Raw genomic sequence first — 13,251 nt, forward strand, 5'->3', positions numbered from 1 at the left:
AAAATAACACCCACCCTCTCGTGTTCTACTCCACCTGTTTTGTCTTTTCCCCCTTTAGGGACTGATTCTGCAAACACCCCCCCAGAATAACTCATTAGCATTATGCATGTAGGGAAGTGTTTGCAGGATTGTGCCCTTGGATTATAAATTCTTTTGGGACAGTGACTGTCTTCTATTTTAGCTTTGTAGAGCACCCTGCAAAATGAAGCTCTGATCTGGACTGGAACCTCTAAGCATTACTGTAACACAATTAATAAATACCAGCAGCAGCTTCACACCCATTTTCCAGCTGTTGTTAAAAAACTGCAAGAGGGTGGAATGAAATCGTTCCACTTCGTTATTTTAATTGACCTAAAGATGTTTACAAACTAAAAGATTCTTGTGTCTCATAACATGATTAACTTGCTTCAAAACAAAAGAGGCTCTCACAATACCATACGAACTGTCCTGAACTGCAGCCCGGGGCTATGACTTCAGTCTGACACATCTGTAAGTCATCTTCCACAGCAGGAACAAAGACCCTTAGGATCAGACTTGGGAGGAACGGCTGTAACTGCAGCCGGCACATGATGAAACTGATCCTCTCTAAAGGCACCGGACAAGGGAGCACACAAGCAACAGGAAACATGCAGAGGAATCTCGGAAGGGAATCAGGAAAAAAAAAATCAACATTCATTCTGGAGAGAGATGGAGCTTTGGGGTCTGGAAGGAGTTAACACACAAATAACTGGGGGAAGAAGGAACTTCCAGGTAAACCAGATCCTAAAAGCTGCCCTCATTTAGGTCCTTCCCATACTGGCCAAGGAAAGCAAGCCAGCACATTTCAAACAAGAGCTGCACAGTATATGCAAGCAAGATTTGTGAGTAAGGTGCTGATGCCGTTTGCCTCGCCAATGTAGACAGGCGCCAAGATTTCAAAGGAGATCAGTGATTTTGGGTGGCCAACTTGGGACACCTCAAGGGAGCTTGATTTTCACAGGGTGGGTGCTCAGCATTGTCTGAGAATCAGGGGGGCTCAAGATCACTAGTCACTTTTGAAAATCATAACCAGGGGTTTCCAAGTCAGAGCCAGGTGGAGCCGTGGGAGAGCGGGGTAGTGCAGTTCACTCATCGATCTGAAAGGGGAAGCTTAGGCAGTGCTCTCACCAAAGCTCTCTGCACTCAGAACCTGGACAGCCAAATTCACACCAGTATTTTTGTTAGAGGAGGAAAAAAGCATAGGAACTATTTATTGGAACCAGCAACACTCTGAGGCTGTCATAATGCAGAAGAGCAATCACGACGAGACAAGGGGGTGGGGGAGGGGAAGGGTTAAACAGATTCATTTGGTATAAGAACGCTGCTGTGTGGTGGCCGGGCTGTAAGGCCCATTCTTTTCCTGTGGCACGGAGCCCGGCCTGAGTCTGTGAGCTGTGGGGCTCATTCTCCTCCTTGTGAGGCATGGAACTGGGTGGTGATGTGGGGGGAGGAACCATGGAACATTTCAATCATGTGTCCCCTTGACAGAGCTGCCCCAATAGGCCAGCCCAACGTTACCTCTCCGGGATGAACACAAAGGAGGGTTTCAGTCACAATTTCGCCCGCTCTGGGGCTCCCTGTGAAATTCTAACAGTGCAATAGTCACAAAGGACACAAGGAGAAGCTTGTTCTCAGAAATGCAGCCGCCTGGACTCAAGAAAACAAACGTGTGCACCCCCAGGGCTTACCTGAGGGGGGTGATCAGTTCAACTGCCTCTCTCCTTAGGTACGTCTGAGGAGGGGAAGTATTACCTCGGAGGTCAGGGAAACGGTTGCTTGAAACACAAGGTCTCCCACACTGTGGGCAGGGTGGGCAAAGCTGCTTCCCCGGATGTTTCAGCTGCACCAGCTTCGTCGCTTTTATACGCCCATCTCCTTGTGCCCCTTGCGCATTCTTCTCGCGTTGGAGTGGACTCCAGCTCTCCCACAGTTCTTAGCTAGCGGATCCATCGCAAATGACTATGGGCTCTGCTCCTCTGGAGTTAAAGCTCATCTTCCAGTAATCCGCGCTGGCATAGCCTTTGGGAAACACAACAGGAAGCAGCATGAGACGGGCCCATGACTGGTTATTGCACCTTACAAGCTCAGACCCCACTGTGATAAATATGTAGAGAGAAGAGAAGCTGATCAGGGCCTCCGTTTTACATCTCTATCACAAGGCAGCACCTCCAGCAGCACCGCGTCCCTCAGCACTGTGTCAGGGCATCAATCAGAACAGACTCAGAGGGAAAGGGGCAAGTAAGTCATCCACACCACTTCCTGCAGCATCCTGGCTATTCCTGAGTGGTTTCCTCTCTAAGCACTCACCTAACCTGACCCTGCTCATCTTCGGCAACATGACACGACAAGGCTTTAGAAGGGACTTGATAAATGCAGAGAAAATGATCATGGACAAGGCTATGAAACTCCTCTGCCTGCAGGACCTCAAGGGAAAGGAGACTCAAATGATCCTTGGAAATCAGTGGGGGATGAGGACTTAGACATGAAGTTATACAGAGTATCTCAAGGCATTTTGCTGCTTCTGCTCCAGGTCATAAACTGAGCCCTCAAAGGGGTCTGGGGAGTAGTTTTTTTCTCCCACTACATGAGAAGGCTTGGTACAGTTGGTTGGGTGCAATTATTTGATGCTGGAAGTAGATGCTCATCTCTGTTGGAGGCATTTGGACAAGACACAACCGGGAGCAGGTGCCTGGCCCTGCTTCGGGAGGGGATCTCCTAGGTCTACTCACTGCAACACTGGAACTCACCAAAATCCCCAGCTTCCAGCTCCACCGACAGAGTCCTGCAGTGTCCTCTGCACTCAGTGTAAGGTGCAATATTCAGGGTTAGCTGGCCGCTTCCAATAGCAAACATGCTGTGCAGTCTGTGGGTCTGTAACAGATAGGAAGGAGGAAAGATATAGAGGAAGGAGCTTCAAAAACTCTCCCTGTCCTTTCAGGGCATGGCTCAACCAGGCCAGTGGCTGATATTAGAGGACTATTTATTATCAATATGAAATCATACCAAACCCAAGACCCTGAAGGCTGCTGAGGACCCCTATTCAGCTATACAAAGCAGCACAGCCCCACCACTCCTCTGCACTCAAAGAAAAACAAATAAGACGAGGAGGAGGAAAAAATCGGCCCAGAGGTGGGAGAACAGGGCAGAGGCCCAGAGTGAGGTGATGCACTCAGGAGCACCCATCCCTGATCTGTGCCAACAAAAAAATGGTTGGGAGCTACTGCATTAAACCAACTTCACAATCCTCCTCCTAAGTAGCTATGGGTGTCTCTACACTGCAATTAGACACTTCCAGCTGGCCCGTGCCAGCTGACTCAGGCTTGCGGGGCTTGGGGCTGTTTCACTGTGGTAGACATTTGGGCTTGGGCTGCAGTCCAAGCTCTGGGACCCTCCCCCCTTCAGGATCCTAGAGCCTGGGCTCCAGGGCGAGCCTGAATGCCTACACTGCAATTGAACCAGCTGGCACGGGCCAGCCGCAGGTTTTTAATTGCAGGGTAGACAGACCCCAAGTCAGATCCTTATTTTACAGATAGGGAAACTGAGGCACGGAGCAGTCTCATAGACTCATAGACTTAGACTCATAGACTTTAAGGTCAGAAGGGACCATTATGGTCATCTAGTCTGACCTTCCGCATGATGCAGGCCACATAAGCTGATCCCCCCACTTTCCCTTAACTCAGCTGTTGAAGTCTCCAGATCGTGATTTAAAGACTTCAAGTCGCAGAGAATCCTCCAGCTTGCGACCCCTGCCCCATGCTGTGGAGGAAGGCGAAAAACCTCCAGGGCCTCTGCCAATCTACCCTGGAGGAAAATTCCTTCCCGACCCCAAATATGGCGATCAGTAAAACCCCGAGCATATAGGCAAGATTCTCCAGCCGGACCCTCATTTTACCAGCGATGGCACATTATTGCCTAATTGACTAAAATCATGTTCTCCCCTCAAACCATTCCCTCCATAAACTTATCTAGCCTAATCTTGAAGCCAGACAGGTCTTTTGCCCCCACCGTTTCCCTCGGAAGGCTGTTCCAAAATTTCACCCCTCTGACGGTTAGAAACCTTCGTCTAATTTCAAGCCTAAACTTCCCCACGGCCAGTTTATATCCATTTGTTCTCGTGTCCACATTAGTACTGAGCTGAAATAATTCCTCTCCCTCCCTGGTATTTATCCCTCTGATATATTTAAAGAGAGCAATCATATCTCCCCTCAGCCTTCTTTTGGTTAGGCTAAACAAACCGAGCCCCTCGAGTCTCGTTTCATACGAAAGGTTTTCCATTCCTCGGATCATCCTAGTGGCCCTTCTCTGTACCCGTTCCAGTTTGAGTTCATCCTTTTTAAACATAGGAGACCAGAACTGCACACAGTACTCCAAATGAGGTCTCACCAGCGCCTTGTATAACGGAAGCAGCACCTCCTTGTCCCTACTAGAAATACCTCGCCTAATGCATCCCAAGATCGCATTAGCTTTTTTCACAGCTACGTCACATTGCCGACTCATAGTCATCCTGCGGTCAATCAGGACTCCGAGGTCCTTCTCCTCCTCTGTCACTTCCAACCGATGCGTCCCCAGCTTATAACTAAAATTCTTGTTAGTCATCCCTAAATGCATCACCTTACACTTCTCACTATTAAATTTCATCCGATTACTATTACTCCAATTTACAAGGTCATCCAAATCTCCCTGCAGGATATCCCGATCCTTCTCCGAATTTGCAATACTTCCCAACTTTGTGTCATCCGCAAACTTTATCAGCCCACTCCTACATTCGGTTCCGAGGTCAGTAATAAATAGATTAAATAAAATCGGACCCAAAACCGAACCTTGAGGAACCCCACTGGTGACCTCCCTCCAACCTGACAGTTCACCCTTCAGTACTACCCGCTGCAGTCTCCCCTTTAACCAGTTCTGTATCCACCTCTGGATTTTCCTATCGATCCCCATCTTTTCCAATTTAACCAGTAATTCCTCATGCGGTACAGTATCGAAAGCTTTACTAAAAACAAGGTATATTAGATCCACCGCATTTCCTTTATCTAGAAAGTCTGTTACTTTCTCAAAGAAGGAGATCAGGTTGGTTTGGCACGATCTGCCTTTAGTAAACCCATGTTGTAATTTGTCCCAATTGCCATTCAACTCAAGGTCCTTAACTACTTTCTCTTTCAAAATTTTTCCCAAGACCTTGCATACTACAGATGTTAAACTAACAGGCCTGTAGTTACCCGGGTCACTTTTTTTCCCTTTCTTGAAAATAGGAACCACATTAGCTATTTTCCAGTCCAATGGTACCACCCCCGAGTTAACAGATTCATTAAAAATTATCGCTAAGGGGCTTGCAATTTCTCGCGCCAGTTCTTTTAATATTCTAGGATGAAGATCATCCGGTCAAATGACTGGCCCCCAAAATCACAGTGAGGCAGGACAGAAGCAGGAACAAAACCCAGCCACCCCAACTTGCATTGCCCATGCTTTAATCATCAGACAAGAATCTCCGTTTCCTAGTGCGCTTGGGAAAAGCAACTGATTGCACTAGTGGGTGAAATTTATTCCTCTGCAGAGCACCAGCGTACAGCCCAAGCCACATGTGAGCACGTCCTGGTACATGTGGTGCATAGGCCTTACACTGACTCTCTCCACATGGGTGACTTTCCTGTGTCGAAGCCAGTCATGTACCTGCACAAAAGAGGAAAGCATCCCCATGATGGATTTCTCACCTTATTCCCTAACTCTGGGTTGCGAATGAGAAAGCAGCTTTCCAGGGAGATTGCCTTTGGGAATGCCAGCAAAGACAAGGCAGGGAAAAGTTCCTGGAGAATCTGAGTTTTATTCAGGGCTTTGTACCTATAAAACATTTTAAAGAATCACTTTATAATAATACTTAGCACTTGTATAGCCTCTGTCCAATGTCAAAAGTCTTCACAAACATTTATTCCCGACACCTGTGAGGTTAGCAGCTACATATTATTATTAGTCCCATTTTATAGATGGGGAAACTGAGGCACAGCCAGGTGAAGGCTCTTGCTCCCACCGAGTCATTGTCCGAGTTGGGATTAGAATTTATGATTCCCCAGCTCCTCGGCCTGTGCCCTGGTCACACCATTCCCTTACACAGTGATGCATCTTTGAACAGGAGACAGGATATGATGAGTCAGGGGAAAAAGGCTTCATTCTTCATCGGAGATGTCTAAGGAGTCCCCTTCCCTACCGTCCCTTAGAAAAAGCTGTACTAAATCGTTAATCAAATAAAATCATTATCAAAATGGGGAGATGCCACCTTGCATTATTATTAACTATCTATCTGTGTAGTGGTAGCGCCTAGGAGCCGCAGTCCTGGGCCAGGATCCCATTGCGCTAGGTGCTGTACAAACACAGAACAAAAAGACAGTCCATGAGTTCAGACCTACTGAAACCACACATGTAAGGTTTAGGGTATCCAAGTCTATTCACTAGGTCAGCGAGGACAAGATAGTTTGGCTGAGTGGGGGTGTTATTTTTAAATCTCTGCCTGGTGGAATAACATGATTAATCCTTCTGTAGCCAAATCACTCGTCATAACATCTCTCTTGACCTATAAGGAGCACTGTGTTTTCTGCAAAAAGAACCCCACTAAGCATTAACCAAAGCATAGACGCATCACGCCCTTCCCTGAGCTTGCTCACATTCCCGTCTTCTGCCCCCTTCTGAGAAAGATCCCATGACCTTGGGGGGAGGGATAGCTCAGTGGTTTGAACATTGGCCTGCTAAACCCAGGGCTGTGAGTTCAATCCTCGAGGGGGCCATTTAGGGATCGGGGGCAAAAATCTGTCTGGGGGTTGGACTAAATGACCTCCTGAGGTCCCTTCCAACCCTGATATTCTATGATTCTATGAAGTCTGGATAAGCAGAGTGGAAAGGTGTTTGTAAAAATATGGTGTTGCCCCTAGATGGGACCCTATCATGCTCCCGTACTGTGCCAAAGCCTTGGACAAGTGTAGCGCTTTAGCCCAGCTCACAGACATGGTCAACACAAGCTGAGGCCCCCATCACACTTCAAGACTCCACACAGTTATATCTGGAACGTAGATGGTTTCCTTCGGACTGAGATCAGATTATGCCCAAGAAATTGTACCATGCGACTCAAGTTCAGCCTGATCTTTACTATGAGGAACAGCACACCAAGTCCCAGCATGCAATGCTCCAACTTGATCAGAGCAGCCTTCCACGTGGCTCAGGATGGAGCATTCCGGATTGAGGCCAGCAGTCTCCATGGACTGCATTTCCATTAGGAGCAAAGGTGGGCTAAATTCTGCTCCTAGCTTGTCTTTGCCAATCAGGTGTAACCCTCAGGCTCCTGAGAAGTCATCAATACATTTCTGAACTGGGCAAAGCTTGGGCACCCCTGGAAAAGGGTGGCATGCAACTTCCATGTGTTTTGTCTCAACTCACCAGGGGAAGGCAAATGGAAACATCTGTCTTGGAAGGCAGCGCCAGAGTTCAGCTGAATTCTCTTCTATTGTGATCTCTGTCAATTCCGGGTACTGGGACTGAAAATGCTTCAGTTCATCATAAGACAGATGCTGCCCTGTCTTAAATAACAGCAAAAGAGAAAGATCAGCAGCGTTAACCTGGCCTATTTTCTCTCCCATTTCCACTTCCCGGCATCACATCAAACAGGGGCAGCCATCTGAGCTTTGCATTTTAACAGGGAGAGCAATTAACCATTGGAACAATTCACCTAGGGATGTGGTGGGATCTCAATCACTTTAAGTCTCCAAGACTGGATGTCTTTCTAAAAGAGCTGCTGTAGCACAAACAGAAATGATGGGCTTAATGCAGATATCACGGGGAGTGATCCTCTGATCTGTGTTATGCAGGTGGTCAGACGATATGATCACAACCCTCCCTTCTGGCACTAAAAACATAAGCATTACCTTGATTAAGAGGGGCTGAGGCCTCTGGAGGTTTTCTGATAATTGTCCTAGGTCAGTCACTACCTGGAGGCTTTGAATGGCAGCGCAGCAAGAGCAGTTGGCAGGGATCTCAGAACCATTCTGCCTGCAGTCTAGTCCCCGCCAGTCATGGCACTCTGGAGGAAAAAGAAACACCAAGCTTTATATCAGGGTGAGTCAAATGGAAAGGTAACGGAGTCCAGATTATAAACTCGTTAGCGCTAAACCCAACACAAAATATTGTCAGGTTACTGATGGCATCCAAGGTTTATTCGCTATTAAGAATAATTAATCGGGCAAGCTTTGGTGGAGTAATCAATGTTGCTTTTAATAGACTCTTTTTCCTTTGGTGTTAGAGAAGGCAGTGAATTGATGTTTTTGGAGACAGGGTCGTGGGGTTGTGCATGGAAGAGCTTTATGGAAATTTCCATTTGTCTCTAAATCTGTGAGGCATGCGGGCTAGATTATGCCATTACTACAGAAGTTTGGGGAAATGTGATGGGCCTTTATTATTGTGCGACTAAACTGAAACAAATCCACAAAGAAAATGTTTGGATTGCTCTTCCGTTTAAAAGACATCCAGAAGACAAAACTAAGTCGTCAGGTTAAAAATGTCCTTAGTGGTGTCATTACCAGCACCTTAGACTATCAAAATCATTCGCTTTTCACAACCTCAGCTGCCTATTTGATTTTTACCTGGCACTCAGCTTGGGCAGGCTCCGCTTGTCCCCCTAGGCTAGTTTCAAGTACACCTCTACCCAGATATAACGCTGTCCTCGGGAGCCAAAAAATCTTACCGCGTTATATCGAACTTGCTTTGATCCGCCGGAGCGCGCAGCCCCGCCCCCCCGGAGCACTGCTTTACCGCGTTATATCCAAATTCGTGTTATATCGGGTCACGTTATATCAGGGTAGAGGTGTATACAGTAGCACAGTGCTGCTAGGACTTGGTTGCAGAGCTTGCAAGGGAATGGTTTGGATTTAAACAAGATAGAAACTCTGCTGAAATATATTTTTTTAAATCGTCAACATTTTTATTTCTATCTGGTTGTGTAATTTTTTTAAAAAGATCAGTTTGGGTGCTGAACTCTTAGCCGATCCCTGCCAGAAAGGAGTCTGAGTTATGGGGATGATCCAAGTTACTTCGGATGGATAAATGGGCACAGAAGAGGTAATGATTAATGCCCCATTGACCTCAATGTTCAGGGGTCCACATATGTAAATTGTAGGATCAGGGTCTCAGCTGGTAAAAGCTACGGTCCTGATTATACAATCTGCTCTGTACAGGGAGACCCTTATGTATACCTTCATGGAGTCCCAGTGAAGTCAACAGTGCTCCACATGGGTGCAGGGTACGGCCCACACACCTCAGATTGCAGGAGCAGGCAGGGCTGGGTTAAAGCAAAACAGAGGCCTACACGCAGCTCACATGGTACCCCCATAGACCTGCTCCCAGCCTGCAGCCCTGCCCCCTCCTTAGGGTGCTAGCACATTTCAGAGAGAAGCCAAATGGAGCACGTCTCTTGGAGCTACTGTTTCATGCTACCTGCAGACTCAGACAGACATTAGCGACACTCAGATCACATTTTCAAGTTTTTCTTTGCATCCAAGAGGGCTGGAAACACTTGTAACGAACGCTAAGATTCTCATCTCATGTAACTCCAACAGCTGGGATCCCAGGTATGGGCCTATAGTGCTTATGCTTTAATCCAGACATGCCATAAGGGCCTTTAAGCTGTGATTTTCCAAGTCACCTGGAGGGTTTGAATGGCCAGGAACTGGGTGCCCAAATCCTTCAGATGGCTTTGAAGCTCATAGCCTAAGTGTTTCTACTGAACATGCACCCAAACGATTGGAGACTTTTTTAATACTAAAATCAATAAAAATAATAAGCTCCCAAATGTGAATGAACATTGGAGTTATGACATGTAACAGGTTATATCTGGTGGGCATCATACGATGGGAAAGCATTAGATTTATTTCCCCTACTTTAGCTCCCCTCTTTGCCAACAGTCAAGGAGGTTTAAGGTTCATTGACGGATAACAATATGGGAGGATTATTTGGAACTATTATGTTTTTTTTATTCATGCAGGTCCCAGGCTTCAATTCTTTATTATGAGTGAATCTGTAAGGCTTGAACAGTGCATTTCACATATTATGCTGATATAGGGACTAAGAAGGATCAGGACAGAATTCCTGTTTCTCACCGGAAAACACGCAGTTTTTGTTAAAAAGATATGAAAGTAGAACAGTTTTATTCCCAGCAAAAGGTCAATTCCACCCCTCCACATGCATGACAGACAGAAGAAGCAGCTACTTCAATGTGCTGTTCCCATCCTCCCGGCTTACAAAAGAAAAAAGGAAAATCTTTGTTTGGTCAGCAGTAGGGAGTGTGAATTTAAAAACCCATCTGGTCGCTGATGGGAAACAAAGACCTGAGCGATCTCATCGGAGTAACTGTGGTCGCCATTAGCATGGACAGAGAACAATAAAACGTATCTTGGGACTAGACCGTGGCAATTCACAATAAAGCAAGGAACATTAAAATAATCTGTTTAGCGCGAAAGCCTCTAAATACTGTCCTAGGGTGTTGTAGCCAATTGGTCTGCTGAAATTCTGTATGAGACCGAGAGCGCAGTAGCCTGCGTGATTGTATGTTAATCAGCTCTCCAGTCCAGAGCCCAATTTCTCTTTTGAATTAGCATGGGATATTTGCATTCTCAATTGCCCGATTGAAGAGGTTATTTATTTTTGCCATGAATAAGCCATCTAGAGAGCATTCGAGATGTATTCCCAGTGCTGCTGGCGGGGCTGGGTTGGTTTGTTTTTAATTAATCTTTTAGATTTATTGTTGAGGGTGTTAGTCTGCGTATCAGAATGTGTGTGACCTGCATGAGAAGTGTGACCGGAGAGGAGGGCCAGGCCTTGCTAAGAAGGGAGGGAGTGATGAAAGGCTCGGAGACTGCATGTAGATGGGAGGACAAGGCGCCTGTAAGAGCACACGAGGGATTGGAGCAGGCACTTCACAAAGTATTTGTTCTCCATTTCGATTAGACGCCTACATTCCTTTCAGATTATCACTCTGTCCAGCCACCCTGGGGGATCATTGGGGTTTTAAGTGAAGCACACTGGGTGTGTGATCTGTTTGTAGATTTAACAGGAGAAGGCACCTTCATACAAACAGGACAGACTGTTACTGTCGAGCTACGATTATATCAAGCTCCATTGCAATGTAAAGCTGCATGCGTGCGTAATTATTCCCGGGACGAGTGGGAGTGGCTGTTGTATTGATATGTCCTACTACACATGTACATTACGGAGGCAACGGTTCAGCTGCAACTACCCTTCCCTCCTCTGCTATATTTTCATACAGCCCTCTCGCTTTTCGCAGGAAGGCAACTGCTGTGCGGCGACCACAGCCTATCATTCTGACCAATATTGCCTCATTCTCACATCACGCTCCCCTGCCTGCATGTCATATCCACCACTCGTCTCGTCTTAAACTTAGGTCTCCAGGGCACCGACTGTCTTTTTGTTCTGTAGTTGTACAGCACCTAGCGCAATGGGGCTCTTATATGCTACTGCTAATGCAAATACACAGATGCAATAAATTTCTTTTTGAATGTTACTGTGATTAATGTAAGAGGGATTTGGGGTCAACATTTCCATGACAGAACAAGTCGTTCAAATTATAATCGGTTTAAAATGACCGCCCCACCCTCTTTTACATTTCCACAAAATGTCTCAGTATTTGGCCCTCTCCTCACCGAGGAATGCAACGGTCTTTAAACCTGTAGACGCACATGAATGCCAAAGCCAATAAGGACATGTGTGCAGCACAGCTGGATTGGAAACTAAAAGGTTCTTAACAAGCTTGGGCACTGCTCCTGCAATTGGATCTGCCCAGGTCCACCCTTGTGCCTGTGTAGAACCCCAATGAAGTCAATGGCGGCCCACTCACACGGAAAGAGCGAGGCCCCAGTCACCAACTCGTTCTCCTTAGTCAAGGCACCGTGTTGTGGTTTAACATCAGTCAACAGCAGCAGGCTGAGAGACAAGGCCAGAAATCTAGTTCAGGGACCCTGTAAAGTTCTGTAGCAACCATGATGCGGAGAGCTAGGGGCAGCCCCTGACTTTGCTTTCCATGAGTGGCCCACAAAGCACCCAAGACTCAGAAAAGCTCCTTTAGGCAAACTAGTGGCAGTTTACTAGGTGGACCGAAGATGAGTTCTCTGCATTGGAAAACCTGCTCCAAAGGCAATGGGAAGACGCCCAGTGACTTCAATGGGCTTTAGATCAGGTCCCAGCTTTTTTGCAGTCACTGTTCTAGATGCTGCCTTTAGAGAAAGGTACGGCCCCCATCATTCATGCTGAATGGAAAAGAGCTCCCTGCACCAAGCAGACACGGCAGCGAGACAGTCAAGCAAAGAAGCCTTCCAACCTGGTTTCAGACACATTTTCTTCTGGGTTTCCTGCCTCCTCTCTCTGAACAAGTCCTAGGAAGTCTTAACCAGTAACAGCACTAAACCCACCTGATCCTGGTTCCACAGGAGTCTTTTAATTGATTTCAATGTGCTTTGGATCAGGCCTTTAAAGAGTGCTGGTCTATATGCTGTTTTGCTGTGTGCTCAATTTTTGTTTTTTTCCTTCTAAGTCTATTGTGCTGGTCAGTTTCCAATAACCACCACCCAATACTGCAGCCTCCTCACAGGATGGGAGCTGCATTGTCAGAAAGTACCAGAGCAGTGGAAATCTGGGTGGGTCGACAAATAAGCCTCAGAGATCTGGGTTCCAATCAGCTGTGGAATAAGCGTGACTAATTTTAACCCAAGGCTATTCAAAGGCGAATTCAGACTTGAGGTGGACCCCTACAAGCATGGCAAAATGACTCATCTATCCTGTTGCTTTGAGAGTCAGTGGATGATTTATCTATTCAGATTTTAGGTGCACTAGATGCGATTGAGATGGACATCTGCTGATCCTTCCATAACAACATCTGCGTACTGCTACACAGCTGCTTAAACCACAGGCCTTTCAAAATGGCTTTAATGAGACCCCTGCACAACGGGAAATATTTTGAATAGTCCAACAAATTTCTGAGGGGGTCTCCAATTTCTGATGATTGCTTGAGACCCAAGAACTCCTTACTCACCTTTGCAGGCCTTTTTCACAAGTACTTTTATGGACGTCAATGGGAGAGATCACAAGAAAAAGGGGCTATTTTCCCAGACTTTAAGGCCAGAAGAGCCATTATGGTCATCTACTGTGTCTTCCTGCAGAGGATTTTGAATTCCTGCACTGAGCCCA

General features: G+C 46.6%; 1 protein-coding gene across 1 annotated transcript in view; it reads right to left on the bottom strand.

Annotated features, from left to right (window-relative positions):
* Positions 1–1,410: 1,410 nt before the first annotated feature.
* The window catches only part of CUNH6orf89 (chromosome unknown C6orf89 homolog), a 30,675-nt gene continuing 18,834 nt past the window's right edge, over positions 1,411–13,251 (bottom strand). Inside the window, exons 4-8 of the mRNA XM_026658950.2 lie at positions 7,926–8,080; positions 7,441–7,580; positions 5,730–5,856; positions 2,766–2,889; positions 1,411–2,037 (exon numbers count right to left, since the gene is read on the bottom strand). Coding sequence (XP_026514735.1) covers positions 1,952–2,037; positions 2,766–2,889; positions 5,730–5,856; positions 7,441–7,580; positions 7,926–8,080 — 632 coding nt within the window. The 3' untranslated portion in view covers positions 1,411–1,951. The remainder of the gene's footprint in view (positions 2,038–2,765; positions 2,890–5,729; positions 5,857–7,440; positions 7,581–7,925; positions 8,081–13,251) is intronic.

This window comes from Terrapene carolina, unplaced genomic scaffold (assembly GCF_002925995.2).
Source record: "Terrapene carolina triunguis isolate 2854851 unplaced genomic scaffold, T_m_triunguis-2.0 Scaffold552, whole genome shotgun sequence".
Classification (NCBI taxonomy): domain Eukaryota; kingdom Metazoa; phylum Chordata; order Testudines; family Emydidae; genus Terrapene; species Terrapene triunguis.